Source organism: Poecile atricapillus, chromosome 8, assembly GCF_030490865.1.
Source record: "Poecile atricapillus isolate bPoeAtr1 chromosome 8, bPoeAtr1.hap1, whole genome shotgun sequence".
NCBI lineage: Eukaryota > Metazoa > Chordata > Aves > Passeriformes > Paridae > Poecile > Poecile atricapillus.
This window is the reverse complement of record NC_081256.1, coordinates 18,635,865-18,657,483: the sequence shown is the minus strand read 5'-3', so window position 1 is coordinate 18,657,483 and position 21,619 is coordinate 18,635,865. Positions and strand designations below refer to the sequence as shown.

Sequence of the window (21,619 nt, the reverse complement as noted above, 5' to 3'; positions counted from 1 at the left end):
CCAGCAGCTCCGGGTCCTTGGCGGTGTCGGGGCGGGGGGAGAGGTGGGATCTGGGCCGCTGCGGGGGAGTGACTCCAAGGCTGGGGAAGCGTGGGAGGTGAGACATCCCGAGGGAGGGGAGCGGGGAATGAGATGTCTGGATGGGCAATTCCCTGAATGAGGGAAGCAGAGGTGTGGGGAGGAACACAGCAACGGTGGTGGGGACGAGTCAGAGCCACGGGAGTCCTCGGTAAAGCTCAGCCCGGGGTTCCCGCTGCCTTCAGCGCGGGTGATCCCAGCCAGCCCAAGGATCCGAGACTCCACTCCGAGCTTCCGGGGCCCGCCCCGGCCGGTCTCGCCCCGCACAGCGCGGCCCCAGCCCCACCCCGGGGTATCCCGAAATCCCCGGTACCGGGACCCCGCGGGACTCCTCGGCCACGGACAGCGGCGCTCGCAAAAGCTGCTGGGAGTTGTGGTTCTGCCTCGGACGACGCAGGGCATGACAGGAGCTGTAGTTCAGCGTGAGGGATGCTGGGAGGGGTAGTTCGGTCACGGCAGGCCCGCCGCCTCACCGCGAGGGCTGGACTACATTTCCCAGCAGGAAGCGCGGTAGGGCCAGGGCCAGGGCTTGGGCGCCTCAGGGGTACGGGGGCGTCGGGGCCGGGCGCGGCGGCGGGGCCAGGCCGGGACCGAGCCTGGGGCTGGGCCGGGACAGATCGGGGGGCCGGATCTGGGTGGGAGTCTAGGCCAGGCTCCGGGTTGGGTCACGGGTGTTGGGCCTCCGCCCGACCCCCGGTGCGAGACTGGGCCTCGGCTGGGCCTGGGATGCAGGGTCGAGTCGGGTGCCGGGCACCTGTGGGTGCTGGAGGTGAACTACCCCCACTGGAGCCGTGGAGCGGCAGAGCGTGAGGACAGGGGCGGAGGAGTATCCCTGCCTTGGGGTCAGGGGCAATGAGACAGCGCCGCCTTGGGGACAGGGATCCAGGGACACCCCTGCCTTCAGAGGGAGGGGTAGTGGGCTGTCCCTGTCAGGGGTGACAAGGGTGACAAGGCCTCATTCCCCAGACAACATGCTCACCTTGCAGGCGTTGTCGCCCAAGCCTGGCACCATGGACAAGCCCATCACTCCAGGAGAGCTGCTGTGTCTGGGCTCCAGCCTCGCCTTCTCTGGCCTCTTCTACTACCTGTACAGGAGGAAAGCCAGAGTCGTGGCACGCATACAGGTAGCCCAGTCTCTCAGATGCTCTTTCCTGCCCACTGTCCCTTCCTCACTGTCCCCTCCACACTTTGATTTGGGTGCACACACTGATGCCTGCAGCCTACTTCGTCCTCTGGTGACTTCATGACACACAGAACTAAGCAGGCCACATCCTGCCAGAGATCTCCACAGATCCATTCTTGCCCTACTTGCTGCCTATGCTCACACTCAGTCCATGCTCTTCCAGGAGGCCCCAAAGCTCCAGGTCGATGACGATTTGCCAGCCCTGGTGTCTGCTGCTGAGGGGAGGTGCCTGCCTTATGTTGCCCTGGAAGGTAAGGACACCCTGTGGCCCTGCACAAGGGACAAAGGCCGAGATCTGTTTTGACCGCGACACATCTCTTGTCCTTAGGCATAGTGCTGCCAGCCCAGGCTGCACTGACCAGCCACTACCATGAGGGGCTGCAGGGCGTGATCCAGAAATTGCTGCTGAAGGAGCATCGGCTGATCTGGAACAGCTTGGCCCGAAGCTGGTGAGTGATGGGAAGGGACCGTAGGAGGGGGCTTGCAGCAGTGAGTCCAGACCCCCATTGTTTGGGGCCACATGAGGCAGAAAATAACTTGGTTAAAGGCTTTAGTCCCTATACTTAGCTCAGCACCGAGAGCTCAGAGCTTCTCTGTGTTGTGGCTAGCAGGAACAGGGCACTGATCATACCCTTGTACTCAGCACACCTCAAATGACCTCCAGTCTCACACACACACACACACACACACACACACACACACACACACACACACACACACACACACATCGAGTCCTGTGTCCAGGTCTGGGTCCCTCAGCTCAGGAAGGTCATTGAGCTACTGGAGCAAGTCCAGAGAAGGGCAGCAGAGCTGGTGAAGGGCTGGAGCACATGTCTGATGAGGAGCAGCTGAGAGAGCTGGGAATGTTTAACCTGGAGAAGACTCTGGGGTGGCTTTATTGCTCTCTACAGCCCCCTGAGAAGAAGTTGGATCCAGGTGGGGATCAGCCTCTTCTCCCAGGAAACCAGTGACAAGACAAGAGGAAATGGCCTCAAGCTGTGCCAGGGGAGGTTTCCTGGCAGAGGTTAGGAAGAACTTCTTCACCTAGAGGATGATTAGACATTGGAATGAGCTGTCCAGGGAGCAGGAGGCTTCACCACCAGGAGGTGATGGAGTTGACATCCTTGGAGGTGTTTAAGGAAAGACTGGATATGGAATTTAGTGCCATGGTCTAGTTGACAGGCTGATACTCAGTTATAGGTTGAACATGATGATCTCAGAGGTCAATCTAACTGATTCTGTGATTCTCCACAATCCAATCCTCTCCACTTGCAGGAGTGAGAGTGAGCGGGTGCTCTCAGAGCAGATCTACACCGTCCCCTTCCTGCTGGCCTCGCCAGGCCCTGAGGCAGTGACACAGGTGAGTGTGGACAGCCCACTCCAAGCTGTCTGCCTGCCCCTGGAGATGGTGTACGAGCGGTTCCAGCAGCCAACCCACGGCTTCCGCGACCTGCTGGGCCAGTACCTGATGGGGGAGAAGCCCAAGGGCATCCTGGAGACAGAGGAGATGCTGCGAGTGGGGGCTGGGCTGACGGGCATCGGGGAGCTGTCCCTGCACCCCGACGGCTCCCTGCACCTCCAGCCGCCGACCCAGGGAGGCGAGTTTTTCCTGTGCCTGGGGGACTGGCAGACGGTGCTGTCTGAGCTGGAGTCGGCCAGCGGGCTCTGGAAGGGGGCAGCGTTGCTGTGCGCGGCAGCGGGGCTGGCCGTCCTCCTGCACGCCCTGTGCCGTGCCTACCGCCGCTCCCGCCCCAAGCAGCAGCAGGAGGACAAGGAGCTGGACGGGGAGGAGGCCGGGGACCGGGCGCCCGAGGATTCCTGCGTGGTCTGCCTGTCACGGCCCCGCGAGTGCGTCCTCCTGGGCTGCGGCCACATCTGCTGCTGCTTCCGCTGCTTCCAAGCCTTGCCCACCCGCCTCTGCCCCATCTGCCGGGGGCCCATTGACCGTGTGGTGCCCCTCTACCAGGCCTGAGAACACCTGGGGGTGCCCAGGAAGGGGCAGTGTGAACTGGGCCAAGCCTGGAGCCTGCAGAGATCTCAGCTGTCTTCTCATGTGCAGCTGTGCAATTCCTTTTGGGAGGGAGGGGTTTTGATGTGCCCTTCAATCTGTTTTGGCAAGGGGGGGAGTTACATCTTCCTCATCCTCCCTTTGTCTACCAGAGGGACCCCCCTAAACATGAAGACTTGGGGAAAATCTACACAGTGCTTCCTGAGCTGAGGAGCTGAGACCCCAACCCCACACTGGGGCATTACTTTGGCTGCCAGCTATTGGACTTGTGTCTCTTTCTGAGCCATGACCTCCCAAAAGCTACTCAGGATTTCTCCCTTGTGTTTATTTTCCAGTGTGTGGATTTAGGGGGAGGATTATGAGGGCAAGACCAGGGCTGGTGGGACACAGCAGGCACAGTGGAGTGGCAGAGACCCAGACCCCCCCTGACTCACTGCAGTGATATATCTTGGTGCCAGCTTTGTCCTGCCACCCCAAACTGTGTGCCTATAGCCACTGGCCAGATGACACTGGGGACACCCAGGGGCTGGCAGTGATCAGTCCCTTTGCCAGCTGCTCTATCACCAAGAGGGGGGCTATGTCCCTCTGTCACTGTCTGCAGGGAGAACAGCTTTAGCGTGCCACAGAGCTTGCCCTCATGTCCAGCCCCACTGCACCCAGCTTTCCTGCTCACCTCCCATACAAGACCAGGTGTGGGAGTGACTTGCAGTGGTGTGTGGAGTGATAAAGCCAAGGAGCCAAGCTTGACCTCACCTCTTCGTTTGCGCCGTTAAGCTGGGGGCTGGGTGGGTGCTGGGAGCCAAGGCTCTCCCCTTGGAGGGATGAGCACCACTGCCTCCCCTTCTTCCTCATCCAAGGAGCTGGCCCAGGTTCACAGTGGAGCCCAGGTGCATCTCCTCCAGATGCAGCCCTGGATGGGGGGTGGCAGGACACACAGGACCGTTGCCAAGGTGATTGTGCTCCTCAGGTCTCCATGGCAACTGCTCCCCTGGACTGCTCCCCATCGCTGCCTGGCTGCAGTTGCCCAGGCAACCCATGGGCTCTCCTGGCTCCTGCAGCTTTGGGGCACCCAGGCTTTGCGGGTGGGGGGCAGTGCTGGCAGGCCACTGTCAGCCAGACAGCAGTGTTGGGATTGGAGGGGGATGATGTGTCACCTCCCCAGGTCAGTGGCCACAATTGCTTCCAGGCTGAGAGCTTGCTGGGGACAAAGGTACCTTGGCAGGGTTGCCCCCAGGACACACACAAGACAGGAGGCCTCAGAGGAGCAGTAAGGCCTCCTGGGACCCATGTGAATTTTTGGGGTGAGGATGTGTGGGTGAGTTCTCATCCTCCACCCCCGTTTTTCTCAGTCCAGCCTCTTCCCTGGGCTGCAGAGTGAGCAGTGGGGCCCAGATTCCCCCCCCTCACCCCCCCCAGCATCGGGCATCCCCCCCGCAGCAGGAGGGATTTCGGGAAGGAGATAAATACCAGATGGGAGAGGGCCGGGCTGCCAGGAACACACTCCCTGCATGCCAAGAGCTGCTGGCGCGAGTGGGCGCGTGGGCCGGGGAGGGCGGGGGGTGCCCCTGCTCCCGGAGACTGCTCACCTCGTTCCCCAGGGCCCAGCAGACAACCAAGGATGGGACGATTAGAGAGGGGTCTGCACCCCCCCACTCCCCTTTGCCCCAGAGGTGCCCAGGGCAGGGAACACATCCCTTGTGCTGATAGCACAGAGGGAGGCTGCCTCCCCCTCGCCCACCCCGTGCTGGGGCATAGCCTTACTCTAGCCCCACCAGGGTCTCTGCCACTCCCAGGAGGCCACCAGCCCAGCACTGGCCTGGCTGCAAACCCAGCTGCCAGTCCTGCCTGCCATGGCTCCGGGCAGCAGCATGACTCACCCGCTCAGCTCACCACCAGCCAGAGCTTGCCGTGCCAAACCCGCGGCATAGGCTGGCACAGGGGCTGGCACAGGGGCTGCCCGGCCATGCGGCAGTGCCTGCACCCCCAGACAAGCCTGCTGTGCACCTCCCGTGGGTATTTGGTTGGGAGTAGGACAGTGGGGAGCTCACAGTGCCTTGGCTGAGCACGGCCCAGCCTCCTTCCATATCACACAGGCTGCGCATCCTAACAGCTGCCTCCTTTCACCAACAGGGCGCCCCTGTGTGCCAGCCCATGCCCATGGCCTCCACCGCTCCCCCCAGGGCTGCCAGCCCGCTCCGCCTGCCTCCCTGTCTGTTGTCATGGTGACCAGATATGTGGTGACAGGCAAGGATGGAGCCTCACACCCCAGCAGGGCTCTTTGCCCGGCAGGGTTGGCTTCCCCCCATTCCTGCTCTTCCCCTGTCACCTCTGGGTCTCAGCAGGGACCCTCCGCGAAGCCCCTGCCCCAGGCAATGTGCTGGGGGTGCTCCATCTGCTCAGATGCCAGGATCGCAGCTGTGTCCCAGGCAGCTCATGTGAGGAATGGGGACACCGCCATCCTCCTTCAACCTGACGGGGCATCCCCTTCTCAAAGCCAGGCTGTGCACAGAGACAGACAAACCCATCTCAGTAATGACACCTGTCTTTCTTCCCAGGGAGAGCTCCCTCCAGGGACAGCCTCATCTTCCTACAGCAGCAGCTGCAGAAACATGCCACTCTTACACACTTGCCTTGGGCTCACGCACAGGAGAGCTGCCAAGCAGGACACCTGTCCCCCAACATCTCTGCACTATGGTGACAGTGTTCACCACAACCGTTGTCTCACAAGGCCATCCCCACTGCCTGCACCCAGCCCAGTGTGTGTCTCTGCTCCCCCAAAACACCTGGACTGTTGCACTGGCAGCACACAAAGCGGCATCCCCACCTGGGCTTTGGCTACTGACAGCCAGCAGCAGCAGCCAGGGATGGGCACATCCCCAGCCTTACCAGTGACATAGTCCCTCGTGCTGGGATGGGGACTCAGGGAGAGCATCAGTGCCAACAGCAGGTGCTCAGTGAGGCCCCCAGTAGCTGCCACTGCTGTGAAACAGAAGCGCCATTTCACATTTCTTGGCAGCACTGGAAGCAACACAGATGGAGGCACCCGCACTGGCCTCCTGGCATGCCTTGGCAGTCCCCAGCCCTGTGGCACCAGCCCCAGGTGATAGCACTGCCTCCCAGACATGCAGCAGAGAAAGCCCTGGGTCCTGTGGCTGATGACATCCAGTCACTGCCTACCAGGCTACTGACCCCATTCCTGCCAGGCATTGGACTGGATGGGAGTGCCTGGTGGTTCCCAGCTCCAGCTGCCCGGGATCCCTGCAGAGCACGGGCAGGATGTGCTCCACCACAAGCCACTTGTGCACACACAAGGTAATTTTCCACCATAAAACCACTTGAACCATCAGTGACTGCAGGAAAAGCACTCACCTCCATCACAGCACCTGGAATAGGCACACGAATTCCCACCAAGGGTACAGGGCTCAGGGGCAGTATCCAGGTGTGGAGCTAGGGCATGGCAGGGACTGGTGAGCTCCCAGAGCATTGCCTGAGTAAGGGCAATGCAGCACAACCTCTACTGCCAGCCCCACTGCAGCGGGGAGTCTGATGCTGTGCCTCCTACCCAGCTCCATATCCTGAGGGGGGGGGCATGGCTGGCCTCCAGCCCTTGCATCATCCCCAAGGTGTCCCAGCTCAGGGGCTGCTGCCCAGGCTTAAGGAGCCAGGGCAGGAAGAACCACTCACTTCCCACTCCCACAGCCCCTTCTTTCCGGTACAGTTGGTTTTGTGTTGGACAAAAGGCTGCAAACGAAGCAAGAAAGGAGATTACGTGGCTGCTAAAAGACGAATAAGGAAGGTGGGATAAGAGCCAGGGGAAGGAGGGTGCGCATCTGGCACACCAGGGGAGATGCTACATGCAATGGCAGGGCATGACGGGGGTCTCTTATACACCCCACTGCCAACCCACCCTCATTCATGTCCTTGGTACCTTCCCCTGCTACTCAGGGATGCGTGACAAGCAGCACCTTTGGGGAACCAGACACTAGAGCTGTCCCAAGGAGATGCAGAGCCCAGAGCCACAGCGTTGCCCTGTTCCACCCACAGCCCAGCTGTGCTGGCACAAATCCAGCCCTCCTCCTTCCTGGGATGGGCAGACAGTCCTTCCCACACCCCAAATCCCAGGCAGCCTCAGAGAGCTCCCCCCACCCCATAGCTAAGTCACGTAGCTCCCCTGGGTGTGAGGCACTGTAGAGATACAGGTGTATGTGGGGCCATTCCCAGGGTGACCCCTTTCCAGCCTCCCCCCAGCAGCCTGCCAGGCTGGAAACCCTCCTGGAGTGCTGCACCGGTGCCACTCACATCCCACACAGCCCATCTGCTCCTCTTCTCGCTCACCCCCGGCCCTGCTTGTGCCACGGTCTGCCTGTCCCTGCCCACGGGCAGTGGCACGTGGGCTCAGCAACGGGAAAAGCAGGCCACATCTCAGCGTGGGCCTCTTGCCTATTTTCCCAGGCACTTTTCACAGGAGCGGAGGCTTTCACATGAAAAAGTTCAAGCTGGTTCCCCAGCAAAGGCATGAATTAAAGCATTGCTTTGCCAGGAGAACAGGTACCACTGCCCCAACCTGGCTCCGGTAGGGGACAGCAGGGACCAATATTCTGCAGATCGAGACACAAAGGTAAAAGCATGGCTGAGCCTTCCCGAAATAGAAGAACCTGTCTGCCCTTATGGACCACCCCAGCTGATGCTCTTCTGCAGCACCTTTCAACAGCATCTCAGACTATGAAGATGCTGGAATAGCAAGATGGACCACAGGGCTATCTGAAGATGGACCACAGGGCTATCTGGAAAACCCTGCCCTCACCCCCTCAAAATATTCTCATCAGGCTGTGGCCTGGCATGAATGAAGTGCCATTTTCATTCAGGGATCTGCCTCAGCTGCAACCCAGGACCCCCACATGAGCAGCAGAACCTGCTGTAAGGGAACAGCAGGAACAGGACTGCTCCAAGACAGGATGGTTCTCTCCAACCAGAAATAGCCACTGCTGCTGCCACCATTATTCCAAGATCCAGGGGTCATGGCTGTACCCACAGTTCACTCAGGAAGCACCAACTTTATCCTGAGCTTACAAAGCCCCCCAGCTGCCCCAGGTGACCTGAGGGGGGCTCCTGGGTGAGGCTGCTCAGTACCACCAATGCCAATTAATGCAATCACTGCCCTGGCAGTGAACAACGTAGGAGGAAAGATCCAGGGTGGGTCTGGGGTAGAGGTGTGTACATACCAATGGGGCTCTGGGGGGGATGCTGGGATCACCCCTTGCTGCTACATTGCAGGTCCCCACAGGGGATAGCCATTCCCCTTTTCCACAGAGAGCCCCCCGGGAAGGGTCAGTGGGACAAGGGGCATCCCAGGACACAGTCCCCAGGTGGCCACACTTACAGACACCTGCAGAATTACACCTGTGCACCCCTGCATTCCTGCAAAGATATGGAATGGGAGGATGTGTACAAGCACACACACACATGGGGGGCCAAGAGGGCTGGAAGGGGCTGAGGCAGGACTGGTGTGGCTCCAGGGGGGAATCCCAGCGCTGAGTGGGGCTACAAGAGTGGGCGCCTGGATGGGTGTTGGACAAGAGACACAAGTGAGGGGCTGAGGAAGACCCAGGATGGGAGCTGGCCTGGAACTCTGAGGATTGAGCTTTCTGGGCTGTGGGGGGCTGGGGGACTGGAGCAGGGTGTTGGGCGTCTGTTTGGCATCACCTCTACATGCCAGGGGAGGGCCCAGCTGTGTCTGGTAGTCCTCAGCTGTCTGACCCGATGCCACCCGGCTGTGACAGGGGTTCCCCTCTCCACAGGGGTTGGGGGCACCCCCGAGTCGAGGCGACCACCTCGGAAAGGCTGTGCCGGGGGGACCACCCTGCTCTGGGGCCGGGGCAGGGCCAGGGCGGCGGTGTGCTAGGGTCCCCATCCCAAGCGGGGGGGGCACCGGCCACCGCCCGCGGGGGTCCCCCGGCTCTGTCCTGGCCGGGCCGGGCCGGGCCGCGGCGCTCCGGAGCCGCCCCCCGCCGGGGGGGTCCCCGCTCCCCCCGGATGCATGACTTCATCCTTCCGCCCGGGTTTCCTCCCCGCCGCCGCCGCCGCCGCCGCAGACCGGCTCCCGGCTCGGCGCGGCGCGGCTCGGCCCGCTCGGCCCCGCCATGTCGCAGGTGCTGCCCTACGGCGAGGACAAGGTGGGCCGCTACGGCGCCGAGCCCGAGGCGGGGGAGCTGCCCTTCAGCTGCCGCCTGCAGGACACCAACGCCTTCTTCGGGGGCAACCAGGGCAAGCGGCCCCCCAAGCTGGGACAGATCGGCCGCGCCAAGAGAGGTACCGCCGACCCCCGCCTCTGCCCCCCCAACCCCGCCTCAGCCCCGCGGCATCCCCGGGACCCCCGCATCTGCCCTTCAGCATCCCCGGGTTTGTCCCGGGACCCTCGGATGTGCCCTGCAGCATCCCCGGCATCCCTGACACTGGCTCCTGCATCCGCGGCGCTGCCCCACGGCATCCCCGAGACCCCCGGATCTGTCCTTTTATCCCTGGTGCTGACTCCTGCATCCCCGGCACTGCCCCACGGCATCCTCGGAACCCCCACATCTGTCCTGCAACGTCCCCGGCACTGCCTCCTGCATCCCTGACGCTGCCCCACGGCATCCCCGGGACCCCCGCATCTGTCCTTGCATTCCCGACTCTGCCCTGGAATCCCCGGCTCTGCCCTGCAGTATCCCTGGCTCTGCCCTGCAGCGTCCCCGGCTCTGCCCTGCAGCATCCCTCGCACTGCCCCCCGGCATCTCCGGCACTGGCCCTTGCATCCCCAGCACCTTCCCGTAGCAACCCCAGGATCCACGATTCTGCCCTTGCTTCCCTGGCATCCCCGGCTCCCCTAACATCACCCCACGAGATCCCCAGACTCCCGATTCTGCCTTTGTATTCCCAGTTCTGCCCCATGGCAACCCCTGTCTCTGCCCTGCAACATCCCCAGCACTGCCCCACAGCATTCCTGCGACTCCCGGCTCTGCCTTGCATCCCCAGTACTGTCCCCTGCCACCCCCGGCACAGCCCCCAGCATCCCCAGAATCTCCATCTCTGCCCTACATCAGTTCCAGCGCTGTCCCCCGGCAACCCTGAGACTCCCCAGCTCTGTGACTGACACCCGCCCCCAAAACCACAGGCTCCCCCATCTCCTGCTCCAGACACCACGCTGTTTCCCCAGTGCTGCCCTGCAACAGCCCCCGCCTCATTCTGGGACTACCCCTGGGATTACCCTGCAGCATCCCTGGGACTGCCCCTGGGACTATCCCCCAGCACCTCCACGAGTGCCCCTGGGACCCCTCGGAACTGCTCCTCAGCACCCCTGGGACTGCCCCCCTCTCATTCTGTATAAACAAGCCTTTATCTGAGGATCACCAGGAACAGCCCCCCTGGCCCCTTAAACCTCTCTCCCTTCCCGTTTCTGCCTGCCGCAGAGACCACCAGCAGCCTCTGGCCATGCTGATCAGCAAATCCCCCCCCCACCATTTTACTGTTCCTCCAGGACTCCATGAGCCTGTGTCCTGCCCCCTCGTTTACCACCTGCCGCAGAGACCCCAGCAGCATCTCCCCTGCTTCCATCAGGACCCAAATAACTGCCCCCCTCTCCTGCCTGCACCCTGATCTGTCACCATTGATCCTCCCCAATGCCTTGGGGACCCTTAAAAATGGCCCCCGCTTTTCCTGCAGCCCCCCATCACACCTGCTTGGGGGTCCTCCATAGGCAAACAACCTTCCTTAAGCTGCAGGGACAAGGAGGGGGGGGAGAGTTGCTCCCCCGCTCAAATACACCCCAGCCCCACAGGGGTGAGTGCTGCGTGCTCCACTGCCCCCTTTTGCGGTGGTGGAGGCTGGGTCTAGCAGCACCCCCGGGGTGTTGGGGGGATGGTTCTCCCTTGGTAGTGTTGGAGGGGATCCATCTGCTCTCTCAGTGATTCTAGTGATGGGGGGGGTTTCCTGGTTAATCCACCCCCAGGGGGGTGATGGGGGGCATCACTGACCACCCTAGTTGTGATATTGAGGTGGGGGTCTGTCCTCTGCCCCCAGAGTGATGTCGATGGGGGGCACCTGCCCAGCCGGTCATGGTGTGGGGTAAGGGGAAGGTGTGTGTGTGTAGCTCCCTAGTGATGCTGCTGGGGGTCTGTCCAGCCTCCCACCGCTGCTACTGCTGCTGCTGGGGAGGGGGCTGCCCAGTGGGTGATGCTGAAGGGGGTCTCTCTGGACGGTGACATGATGGGGGACTCTCCAGCCCCCCATGGTGATGCCGATGTGGGTTTGTGCAGCCCGCCGTGCTGGTGGGGGGCTGTCCGGCTCCCCCAGCAGCGATGCCGATGGTGAGGGTGGGTGTCCTGCGCAGCGGGTGATGCTGATGGGGGTCTGGCTGCCACCCCCGCCGAGCAGGCGGTGCCCCCCCCGCTGGGTCATTACCCATTCCAGTCCTGTTGCTCTCATCAGCGCCTGCCGCAGAGAGGAGGGGGGGTCCTTCCTGGTCTATTCCTGCCCCCCCTTCCCTAATCACCCATCCAGAGGCAGCCGGCTGGCTACAGGGGGGGATGCTGCCCCTACCCAAGCCGAGCAGGGGGGGCGATCCCCCACCCTTCATGCCGGTTGTACCCACCTGAACCCCCTTCATCCCGCTGCCCGGCACCTGGGGGCACAGCTGGAGCCTGAGCGGGGTGAGAGCCGGGGTAGAGGGGCAGAGGCTGTCGAGTCCCCTCGCCCACGCGCCCCCCGCCTGTCCCCGCAGTGGTGATCGAGGATGACCGGATAGACGAGGTGCTCAAGGGCATGACGGAGAAGTCGCCGCCGGGGGTGTAAGCCGGGACCCGCCGCCAGGACCCGCCGGCCGAGCCCCGCTCCAGCCCGCCGCCCCGCATGCTGGCTGGACCGCCGACGAGGAGGGGGAGGCCATGCCCGCTGCCCACCCCCCCGGCCCGGGGGGGGGCCCTGCAGCCACCACCACCCCCCCCCGAGCCATGCACTTTACCCCTCCGCCTCCCCCGGGGCTGGGACAAACCGCCGAGCCCCCCACCCTGGGCGAAGACCCCCCTCCCCGGGGAAGGGGTCCAGCCCCCTGCTCCGCGGCGCGTCCCCCCCATCCTCCTTGGCGGAGGGTCCCCGAATTCCGGGCCGACCCGGCCCCATGAGCAGGGGGGGAGCGCTGCTGTCCAGAGACATTTTTTGCTCCATCGTTTTTTGCATGAGCTTGGTGGCCCGGGCGGCCGGCCCGGGGGCCGAGGGTCAGCCCCACCACTCCGGCACGCTTCTTTTTAAACAGAAACTCCTCATATTTGTATTTTTATATCCGAATCTTTGTTAAAAACGATCTGCTGACGTTGAGATGTCGAAGTAACTGCATCGAGAAAACAAACGAAACCAACCAACCAACCGACAAAAAAAAAAAAAAAGGTTCATATTTTTTTCCATAAGAAAAAAAAAGACAAAAAAAGAAGAAAAAAACGAGGGCAAAAATGAAAGGGGGGCGAGAGTGATGGAGAGAGCATGAGGAAAGCCACAGGAGGAGGGAGGGGAGCAGGGACCCCTGGCCCGACCCCCCGCTGGCAGGCAGCAGGAGCACCGGAGGGTTTGGCAGCATCACCGGCCGCTGCAGTTCCCTCCCGGCAGCACCGGGGCAGAGCCCACCGGGGCCAGCTGCAGGTGCCAGGGGGGGTCCCAGCACTCCCTTGAGGGTGGTGGGGTCAGGGGAGAGTGGGGAGGGCAGGGACCGGCCTGAGTCGTTGTTTTTAATTTTGTACTTTAATTTAATTTTATTTTTTAAATAGCTTCTCGGGGGGTTCTGATGTGCATGAGAAACTTGTCATCTTTTTCAATAACCTACGAGTGGCATTTATGGAGACAACGACGCAAAAAAAAAAAAAAAAAAAATCCACAACAAAAAAAAAACCCAAACAAAAACCTGAAAAAAAAAAAGAAAAAAAAAAGAAAAAAAATATACTTGTGTCATGATGTTCTACGAATGATCCATTGTAAATTTAAATGCCATTTTTCACTGTACTGGTGAACAAAATGCAATGAATAAAATACATTCATGTACCCAGGTGAAGCCGGCAGCCACCTTCTCCTTTCTGTCCCTTCCTCGTGCCAGTTGGTTTTTGGGGCGTCTGTGGCATGGGGTGGCACGGCCAGGATGGGGCTGACCCTGGGGCCCTTTGCTGGCTCCTGGTGCAGGGGGAGCCGCTGGCTGACCCACTTACACCTTCTGCCTGAAATGGCAGCCCAGCAGCGTGTGCCTCTGGGGTGTCACCACCGTCCCGCCCAGGAAGGGTCCCCTTTGCCCACCCCAGAGGGAGTTGGTGCCCAAAGATCCTCTGGGGACATTGCCAGTGGCACACATGTACCTGCCACACCAGCACACACACACTGCCAGTCCCACCAGCACACATCTGGCCCACCCTGTCACCCACCCTGGCACACATGTGTCACCGTGCTGCTGGCCCCAGGCACAGGGGGACACGGGCCAGCTGCATGTGATTGTCACCACAGGCAGGAACGGGGACAGAGGCAGATGTGCTGCCCTTCCTGCCCTGTGGCACTCCCTGTCCCATGTGGCACATTCCAGCCTGGACCCTCCACTACTTGGGTGGGGGTGACAAGGACACAGTGCCCTTGCACACCCCCATGGCCAGGAAGGCTGGGGCAGGGGTCCTGGTGCAGAATGGGGTGGGGGGTGGAGCAGTGGGCACCCCAATCCTGCCCCCCCATTCTGCCCTCAGCCCAGCTGCCTGGGCCAAGGGGAAGGGATGGGGGGCTGGGAGCCACTCCCCACAAGATGGATGGGTGAAATTAAACCCGATTTGGTTTCATTACTGGCTGCAAAGCCTGAACTCCTGGCTGCTCTCCAGCTCAGCAAGGAAAGGCCAGGGAGGGGGCACAGAATCACCAGAGCAAGTCTGTGCCCCACAAAGGAGGCCAAGTATCCCACTCTTTCCTCCCATTATCCACATCACTGGGCAGCTTGCAGGGGGATGCACTGCTTGCCTATCTCCCATCTGTGAGGATGGAGCATCTTAAGGCTTTATTGGGTGGGGGGAGGTTGGGAAAGCTCCCTCGGTTCACAGCTGGATGGCAAGGAGATAGTCCTCATCGTCGTCCGGGGGGGCAGGGGGCGGTGGCGGGGCGGGGGGCGGGGGTGGCTGGTGCAGCCGGCGCCCCAAGGCCACGTCACGGGGGTCCAGGGGCTGCCCCTTGCGCATGACGTAGAGGAAGTAGTGGAAGGCACCGGCGTCCCCGTCCCCACAGGCAGCGTGGCGCAGGGACCAGCCAAAGGCCTCCTGGGCATAGTGAGGCTTGCGGAAGTGGGGCTGGGCGAAGGTGATGGAGATGAAGCAGCCCCCTGGGCGCAGCACCCGGCTCACCTGTGTCAGCAAAACCCCCAGGATGTGGTGGGGGAACACAGTGAGGTTCACTACTTCGGCCCTGTTCCCAGGGACCCCATCACCATCGGCTAAAGACCCCTCCCAGCCTTTCCCATCACAACCCCAAATCTCTTGTCCTAACCTTGATCCCCCCAAGAGACACCCTGGTTCTGCCCTGTCCCCAGACCACCCACAGGGCAGGGCAATCAGGGGTCCCCATGCCCCACCTCTCCCTGCACCCCAAAATTCTTCATTCCTAGCCACAGCAGACATCATGGAAACCCAACCCTGGCACAGGGAAAAGCTCTACCCTTCTGAGCACAGGGTCCCTCAAGCACAGCATGGAACACCCATCCCACCCACCCCTCCCCAGACCACCCAGTACTACCCCACCACCAACGCCCAGAATCAGAGGGGGATGCGGGGGGGTTTGATAGGAAAGGACTCAATGCTTTTAATCACCATTTTCTCCCTGCTGGAATTAAGCCCCGCTAACAGGATGGAAAAGAACATCAATTTTCTTGCTTGGCTTTATCCAATGTCAAAAGGCTTTTACGGCCAGCACCCGCGTGCTCAGCATGCAAAGGCAGTGCCTGGGGCGGGCGGGCGTCCAGCCCCCTCCTCGGCACCCTGCCCCAGGCGGGGACACCCCCAGACCCCCCCTGGCAAGGGCAGAGTCACCACTGCAGGGGACAGGGCTGGGGGCCAAGTGGGGGGTTTCCCGAGCTCTGGTTTAATCCTGCTGGGAAGCTCCAGCTGGGAAGCTCTGGCTGGGGCCAGCCGAGGGGACAGGCAGCTTGTGTGTCCTCCCCTGCTGCAGCGGTGGCTTTTGAACCAAACCTTACTGGTTTTGGCCAGGAAAAAGGGAAGGCAGGTCCCTGCATCCCTCTCTGGACACCCAGCTCAGTATCCCTCCTGCTAAGCAAATCTGCCCTGGGAAGACCCCACAGCTTCCCAACCCTCCCCCCGGGGAGGGGGGTCCCCAGAGGTGGGGGCAGGCAGGGATCTCCGGCTGGAACTGAGCAAGGCATCCTGCATGTCCGCATCCCAACCCTCGTTAATAGAGCAATAATGGCCGTTGCTTAGAGACGAGCACAGGAAACCTTCCCATCCATCAGCCGGAGCAGGGGGGAGGCTTCCCGCTCCGGCACCCGCCACACCCTCTGTCCCCAGTTCGCTGGGACAGGGTGTCCCTGGGGTGTCCTCACAGGCAGGGTGGATTTTCAGGTCCTTACATCCCCCCAGGGAGAGGAAGACAGAGGCTGTGAACCCCCCCAGTGAAGGGGGATGGGGGTGGGAAGGGAGGTATCATGGATAGACCCCTCTGAAGGGACCCCCAAAGCAGTGAGCAGGTGGGAACACCCAGCGAATCCCCCTGGGGGTGAGGACAGCAGGGACCAGCTGCGGGTGGAAGTTGGTACCCAGCGATGCTGGGGGAGGGCAGGGATTGAGCAGAGGATTAAAAAGGGAAAAAAAAAAGGGAAAATTAAATCCCTGCCGTTTTGGCAAAATGACAAGGACAGGCAGCAGCGCTGGCAAGGAGGGCAGGGCACGGATAGCGAGCCAGCCCCACTGCCCTGCTGGGGGTTGCACTCCCTCACAGGCTCAGCGAGGCAAGAGAGGACTGGGAGGGTTGTCCACAGCCACGAGCACCCTTCCAGCACCCCCTGCCTGCACCCCAGGGTGCCAGCGAGGTGCAGCAATTAATTATCCTGGCAGTTATTCCCGCAGGGTGGGAGAGGCTGCCAGGATCCGCACCCCCGCGCCGGGACAGGTTCAATCCGGTCCCGACACCGCCAATTAACGGGGCCCCGAGGCATCACCCGTCCCCGTGGCAACGCCATGGCCCTGTCGATGCTGATGGGAGTTGCCATGGCAACACCAGACCGGATGATGGGGACCCCGGCTAAAGCGATCGAAGCTGGGGGGGGGTGCAGGGGGGGCCAGAGCTCTCCCAGCCCCACGGTCATCACCTTGCCCTGGGCAAGCAGGGCCACCTCGGTGTGCCCCCCTAGGTCCCTTACAGCCACCCATGCTAGCACGGGGCCCATTTTCCTACCAACTCTTTGTATTTAGCATGCAAATAAAGAGAGGGGTCATCCAGTCCCCCAGCAGGACTCAGGGACACATCCTGCTCCATCCACTTCCCTGGGGAGGAAATTATGGGGTGTAAGAGGGGGCAGTCTCCCACCCCCAGGAGTGCTGGGAGCCCCCCAGCTGCTCCCCTGCAGCATAGCCGAGGGGGTAGCACCAACTGGGAGGACAGAAACACTGGCTGGGGCACCCACAGGGAAGCAAGGTGGTGAGGAAGCACTCTGCACGTTCCCCCACCCCAAATGGGGATGGGGTCCACCCTCTGCACCCCTACTCAGGTCCCCCCACCCCGTACCTCTGCCAGCACCCGGCGCATCGCGGCGGCTGCCTGAGGCGAGACGTCCCAGGGGTCAGTTTCCTCCACCATAAGCACATCAAGGGTGCCCTTCTCCAGCACCACGTCAAAGGAGGCGTCGGGGAAGGCGAGGGCGCGGATGTCCATGACGGCCCAGCGCAGGCCAGGGCAGCGGGCGTAGCGGGCGCGCATGGCCGCGATGCAGGCGGGGGAGAAGTCGATGCTGGTGACGTCGGTGTAGCCCAGCTCGTGCAGGTCGTAGCTCAGGGAGCTGTTGCCACAGCCTGTGTGGGGCACAGCTCACACAGGGCTCGGGGTGCCAGTGGGGGTGCTGGCACCCCAGCTCTGTTCCTGTGGTCCAGGGGAGGGTGCGGGTGGGCTGGGGCTGCTGGGAGGGGCAGGTCATCGCTTTGATGCCAGTTAGTGAGTGTTGGGCTACTCATTAATTATCCCTGTCCTGCCAGGTAGGTGCTTTGGGCTCCTATCCTGGGTGGGGCAGCCCTGCACAGCTGATCCCTCACCTTGGGGTGGGATGTGTGGGGATGCTGGAGGCAGGATAGAGGCAAGGGGTGTCCCCAGTTACCCCTCCCGCAGCGCTGTGGGGCAGGAGCCGGCCGTGTCCCCAAGAGCCTGCTGGATAACTCCAGTGGGAAATTAGGAAACTTCGGCGGGGGGTTTAACTGGGTGCAATGAAGAGAGGGATGGAAGAACTGGTGTCTTAATAGCACGAGGAGACACGGGGAGAGCCCCGCTGCCAAGCCCTCCCCTCGGAGCCGCTCCACCGGAGCTCGGCCGATCACCGGGGGGGCCGCGGGGGAATCCCGGGGAGGGGGGCGGACTTGGGGGCTATTAAGCGCGGCTGGCAGCGGCTGATCCGCTAACAGGATCGGTGATTACACCCGCTTAATCCCGCCGGCCCGGCGGCGGATCAGAGCGCAGGTGGGATTACGGGGCGGTTATACCCGTCCCGCTGCCCGCCAGCACCCCCGATACTGGGGCCACCCCCGGGCCGGGCTGGGCGCAGCTCCCGGTACCGGCCCGGTGCCACACCGCCCCCTGGTGGCTAGCGCTAGCGCATCCACCGGCGGGACCCCGAGCCCCGCCCGCCCGCCCTCCACCGGGCACGCCGGGCACGGGGCACGTACCGAGGACGAGGATGCGGTCACCGGGGCGCAGCTCGGGCTCCAACTGCGGGAGAAACCGGGAGAGCCCCCCCAGCCACTCACGGGTCTCGGCGCCCTCCCGCCGGTACAGCGCGTCCCAGAATCGGCGCCGCCCGTACCGGGGGAGGGCGGCGGGCGAGCGCCGCCGCTCCATGCCCGGGAGCGGGGCGGGAGCACCGGGCGCCACGTGCCGCCCGCGCCCCCACGTGCGGCTTCCGGCCCGGGCGGGTGCGCCGCGCTAAGCGCTCCGGGCGGAAACACGGAGCGGAATGGCGGCGGGGCGGGGGGCGGCGGCGCTGCGGCGGGCATGGCGGGAGCGGCGGGCGGCGCTGCTGGAGCCCCGCTACACCCCGCTGGTGGCCGCCTGCCTCTGCCTGGCCGAGGGCGGCGTCAACCTCTGGGTCATCCGCAGGGTCCCCTGTGAGTGCCGGGGCCCGGCCCGGCCTGGCGCTGCCTGGGGCTGCCCCCGGGGATGGCGGGGCCGGTCCAGGACAGCGCGGGGCGGTCCGGGGGCAGGGACAGCTCGGCCCCGGGGCGGGAGGTGATGGCGGGGATGGTCCTGGGGCAGCGCCGGCGGGCGGGGATGCCGCGGGCAGGGGGACAGAGCTGCCCCGGCCCCTCGGGTGACAGCATCCCCCGGACAGGGGGATAGGAGCGGTCGGGGGCGCCTGGATGGGGCAGGGGAGGGACACAGGGCTGGGCTGGGGGTCCTGGATGTGGCCGGCAGGGGAAGAGCCCGTGCCGACAGCACTGCAGGGAGGCACAGGGTCAGGCTGGCTGGTTCGGAGGTGGGTCATCCCCCACGCCGCCTGCAGTGCCCTCCGAGGCCCAGCTGACCCAGCCGTCCCGCAGACACCGAGATCGACTGGAAGGCCTACATGCAGGAGGTGGAGGGTTTCGCCAACGGCACCCTCGACTACACCCAGCTGAAGGGTGACACCGGGCCACTGGTGTGAGTGACAGGGACACGCAGCTCTCCGTGACCGGCGGCTCCCGGAGGGGCCGCAGGGCCCGGCCCCTCACTCCCGTCTCCCCACAGCTACCCCGCCGGCTTCGTGTACATCTTCCTGGGGCTGTACCACGCTACGGGCCGCGGTTCCGACATCCGCCTGGCGCAGTACCTCTTCGCCGGCCTCTACCTCCTCAACCTGCTCCTCGTCTTCCGCATCTACTGCCGAACCAGCAAGGTACACTGAGGCCAGGGCTCCTGCCGGCCGCCTCGGGTCTTCGCCTGGGGAGGGCTCTGCTGAGCCCCCGGCCCTGAGAAAAGGACACAGGGCTGAGGTTTGGAGGAGCTCAGCAGCAGCAGGGACTCCAGGACAGGCTGCTGATGACCCCTCTGTGTCTCTGTCCCCTGCAAGGTCCCTCCGTATGTTTTCTTCTTCATGTGCTGTGCCTCGTATCGCATCCACTCCATCTTTGTCCTGCGGCTCTTTAATGACCCTGTGGCCATGGCCATTCTCTTCCTCGCCATCAACCTCTTCCTGGAGGAGCGCTGGTCCTGGGGCTGCCTCCTCTTCAGGTGAGGGGCTGGGGGGTGCTCCCCATGGGGTGCTGGGTGTGCGAGCCAGCTCAGCCCCAGGAGGAGGCTGCGCTTGGCTCAGGGGCTGCCTGGGCTCCCGTGTGGGCTCCACAGTGGTAATGCAGCTTCCTGCTCAGCCTGGCTGTGTCGGTGAAGATGAACATCCTGCTCTTTGCCCCTGGACTCCTCTTCCTCCTCCTGCAACGGTTTGGTCTCCTGGGCTGTATCCCCAAGCTCTGCATCTGTGCCCTGCTCCAGGTGGGTCCCTGTTTGGGCTGGCTGCAGTAGCAGGGAATAGTGGGCTGCCTTGCCAGGCTGCAGAGCCATGGGTGGAGACAGTGGTACCAGCATCTCTGGCTGTAAGCAGCAAGCTGGGTGTTGATAAATAATCTAACTCAAATGACTTTCATCTTTGGCTGACTGTCGTCACCACACGTGGCACTGGGCTTCTCAGGAGGTAGCCGGGGTGACCGTGACCTGGTGGAGAGCTCTGTGCTGATGCTGGTGTGTCCCTGGCAGGTGGTTCTGGGCCTGCCCTTCCTGCTGGTGAACCCTGTGGGGTACCTGACCCGCTCCTTTGACCTGGGCCGCCAGTTCCAGTTCAAATGGACAGTGAACTGGCGCTTCCTCCCAGAAGAGGTTTTCCAGAATCGAGTCTTCCATGCTGCTCTGCTCCTGGCTCACCTGGCGGGCCTGGGGCTCTTTGCACTGCACCGGTGGCACAGGTGAGACCTGGGGTTCCCCACAGGTGTTGATTCCTGCCAATCCCATGTGCAGGATACAGATCCATGACTCCCCTGCCCCCGCAGTGCTGCAGTCCTGGGATTGCAGGTGTGGGTTGGAGGGCAGTTACTGTTCTGTTTTGGGGAATGTACGGCCCATGCATTGTGGCTCACAGCGGAACATTGGGGTGGGAGAGACTTTCAGCAGCTGAGATCAATGTTTGTTCTTTCTCCTCAGTTCCAAGGAGAACATCCTGACTCTGTTGAAGGATCCTGCCAAAAGGAAACCCGCATCCCCTCGCTTGACTGTCAACAATATCCTTTGGCAGGGTGGGCAGCGAGGAGAGAGGGAGAGGGCAGGGCAGGGCGAAACCTGGTTGAGTTCCAGGTCATGTAGTGCTGTTGTACCAGCCTGCCCTGGGGAAAGGAGCTATGCTGGACAGCTGAGGAGCTGTTGTGGGATCACACCTTCAGTCTCCTGTGTTTGCCCCCTTAATGCCAGTGCATGGATTGTCTTTATCCTCTTCTCCTCCAACTTCCTGGGTGTCTGCTGCAGCCGCTCCCTGCACTACCAGTTCTACGTCTGGTATTTCCACACACTGCCCTACTTACTCTGGTGCACCCCGACCACCAAGCTCGCACACATGCCCAAGTATGTGCTGGCAGGGAGGGGAGCACCCATCTGCTGGGGGTCTGGGAGTGAGGATGGCTGGTGTGCCCCCCATGCTGACCCCCAGCTTTCCCCCTGCACAGGGTGCTGCTGCTGGGCGTGATCGAGCTCTGCTGGAACACTTACCCCTCCACAGTCTGCAGCTCCCTTTCCCTGCACATCTGCCATGGACTCATCCTGCTCCAACTCTGGTACGGCACAGCCCCTACACCAGTGTCGCACACCCCTCCACCGGGCAGGAAACCCACAGCCGTGTCTAAGAAAGCCCAGTGAGAGTGGGGATGACTGGCCAGTGGGAACTGGCCTCTGGAACTGCCCCATCTGCCTGCTCTTTTCCCACTTGACTCCCGGGCTGCCCACAGAGGGCCATGAGCACTGGAACTGTGCAAAGGGGGCAGGGTGTGGGGACCCTGAAAAGGCAGGACTTCCCAAATAAAGGGAAGTGTCCTTCCCCAAAATCCTTGTCCTGTGATGGTGTCAGAACAGCTGTCCCTGGACTT

At 62.5% G+C, this 21,619-nt stretch overlaps 4 protein-coding genes across 7 annotated transcripts; 3 read left to right on the top strand and 1 right to left on the bottom strand.

Moving 5' to 3' along the window:
• The first annotated feature begins 492 nt into the window (after positions 1-492).
• On the top strand, positions 493-4,016 carry LOC131581677 (mitochondrial ubiquitin ligase activator of nfkb 1-A-like). 3 transcript variants are annotated; one of them, XM_058844208.1, is made up of 5 exons: positions 493-588; positions 1,065-1,202; positions 1,425-1,512; positions 1,590-1,710; positions 2,537-4,016. In XM_058844208.1, exons 1-5 carry the CDS (start codon positions 508-510, stop codon positions 3,231-3,233), a joined length of 1,125 nt encoding a protein of 374 aa, XP_058700191.1. In that variant the 5' UTR covers positions 493-507; the 3' UTR covers positions 3,234-4,016. The 3 variants fall into 3 exon arrangements, with proteins under 3 accessions (XP_058700191.1, XP_058700193.1, XP_058700192.1); XM_058844210.1 differs by having other exon boundaries at positions 528-622; XM_058844209.1 differs by lacking the exon at positions 493-588 and having other exon boundaries at positions 632-1,202.
• Positions 4,017-9,303: 5,287 nt separating this feature from the next.
• On the top strand, positions 9,304-13,335 carry CAMK2N2 (calcium/calmodulin dependent protein kinase II inhibitor 2). The gene is made up of 2 exons (XM_058844169.1): positions 9,304-9,578; positions 12,025-13,335. The coding sequence occupies exons 1-2, from the start codon at positions 9,410-9,412 to the stop codon at positions 12,093-12,095; spliced, it is 240 nt and encodes a 79-aa protein (XP_058700152.1). The 5' UTR covers positions 9,304-9,409; the 3' UTR covers positions 12,096-13,335.
• Positions 13,336-13,459: 124 nt separating this feature from the next.
• On the bottom strand, positions 13,460-18,443 carry EEF1AKMT4 (EEF1A lysine methyltransferase 4). Its single transcript, XM_058844168.1, has 3 exons — positions 18,188-18,443; positions 17,043-17,326; positions 13,460-14,653 (listed from the first exon to the last, which is right to left on the bottom strand). The coding sequence occupies exons 1-3, from the start codon at positions 18,357-18,359 to the stop codon at positions 14,351-14,353; spliced, it is 759 nt and encodes a 252-aa protein (XP_058700151.1). The 5' UTR covers positions 18,360-18,443; the 3' UTR covers positions 13,460-14,350.
• Positions 18,420-21,595, top strand: ALG3 (ALG3 alpha-1,3- mannosyltransferase). Of its 2 annotated transcripts, XM_058844166.1 has the most exons (9): positions 18,421-18,625; positions 19,058-19,157; positions 19,245-19,392; positions 19,567-19,727; positions 19,865-19,985; positions 20,247-20,452; positions 20,688-20,764; positions 20,957-21,101; positions 21,203-21,595. In XM_058844166.1, exons 1-9 carry the CDS (start codon positions 18,475-18,477, stop codon positions 21,390-21,392), a joined length of 1,299 nt encoding a protein of 432 aa, XP_058700149.1. In that variant the 5' UTR covers positions 18,421-18,474; the 3' UTR covers positions 21,393-21,595. The 2 variants fall into 2 exon arrangements, with proteins under 2 accessions (XP_058700150.1, XP_058700149.1); XM_058844167.1 differs by lacking the exon at positions 19,058-19,157 and having other exon boundaries at positions 18,420-18,625.
• The last annotated feature ends 24 nt before the right edge of the window (positions 21,596-21,619 follow it).

Bases quoted from the DNA above. Each gene is read 5' to 3' on its own strand.
- LOC131581677 (XM_058844208.1), top strand. From the start codon at position 508: ATGCTGGGAGGGGTAGTTCGGTCACGGCAGGCCCGCCGCCTCACCGCG. The intron at 1,203-1,424 runs GTAGCCCAGTCT...ATGCTCTTCCAG, and splicing joins GAGTCGTGGCACGCATACAG to GAGGCCCCAAAGCTCCAGGT. The intron at 1,513-1,589 runs GTAAGGACACCC...TCTTGTCCTTAG, and splicing joins GCCTTATGTTGCCCTGGAAG to GCATAGTGCTGCCAGCCCAG.
- CAMK2N2 (XM_058844169.1), top strand. From the start codon at position 9,410: ATGTCGCAGGTGCTGCCCTACGGCGAGGACAAGGTGGGCCGCTACGGC. The intron at 9,579-12,024 runs GTACCGCCGACC...CTGTCCCCGCAG, and splicing joins GATCGGCCGCGCCAAGAGAG to TGGTGATCGAGGATGACCGG.
- EEF1AKMT4 (XM_058844168.1), bottom strand. From the start codon at position 18,359: ATGGAGCGGCGGCGCTCGCCCGCCGCCCTCCCCCGGTACGGGCGGCGC. The intron at 17,327-18,187 runs GTACGTGCCCCG...TGCCCCACACAG, and splicing joins TGACCGCATCCTCGTCCTCG to GCTGTGGCAACAGCTCCCTG. The intron at 14,654-17,042 runs GTACGGGGTGGG...TTGCTGACACAG, and splicing joins TGCGCCGGGTGCTGGCAGAG to GTGAGCCGGGTGCTGCGCCC.
- ALG3 (XM_058844166.1), top strand. From the start codon at position 18,475: ATGGCGGCGGGGCGGGGGGCGGCGGCGCTGCGGCGGGCATGGCGGGAG. The intron at 19,393-19,566 runs GTACACTGAGGC...GTCCCCTGCAAG, and splicing joins TCTACTGCCGAACCAGCAAG to GTCCCTCCGTATGTTTTCTT. The intron at 19,986-20,246 runs GTGGGTCCCTGT...TGTCCCTGGCAG, and splicing joins GCATCTGTGCCCTGCTCCAG to GTGGTTCTGGGCCTGCCCTT.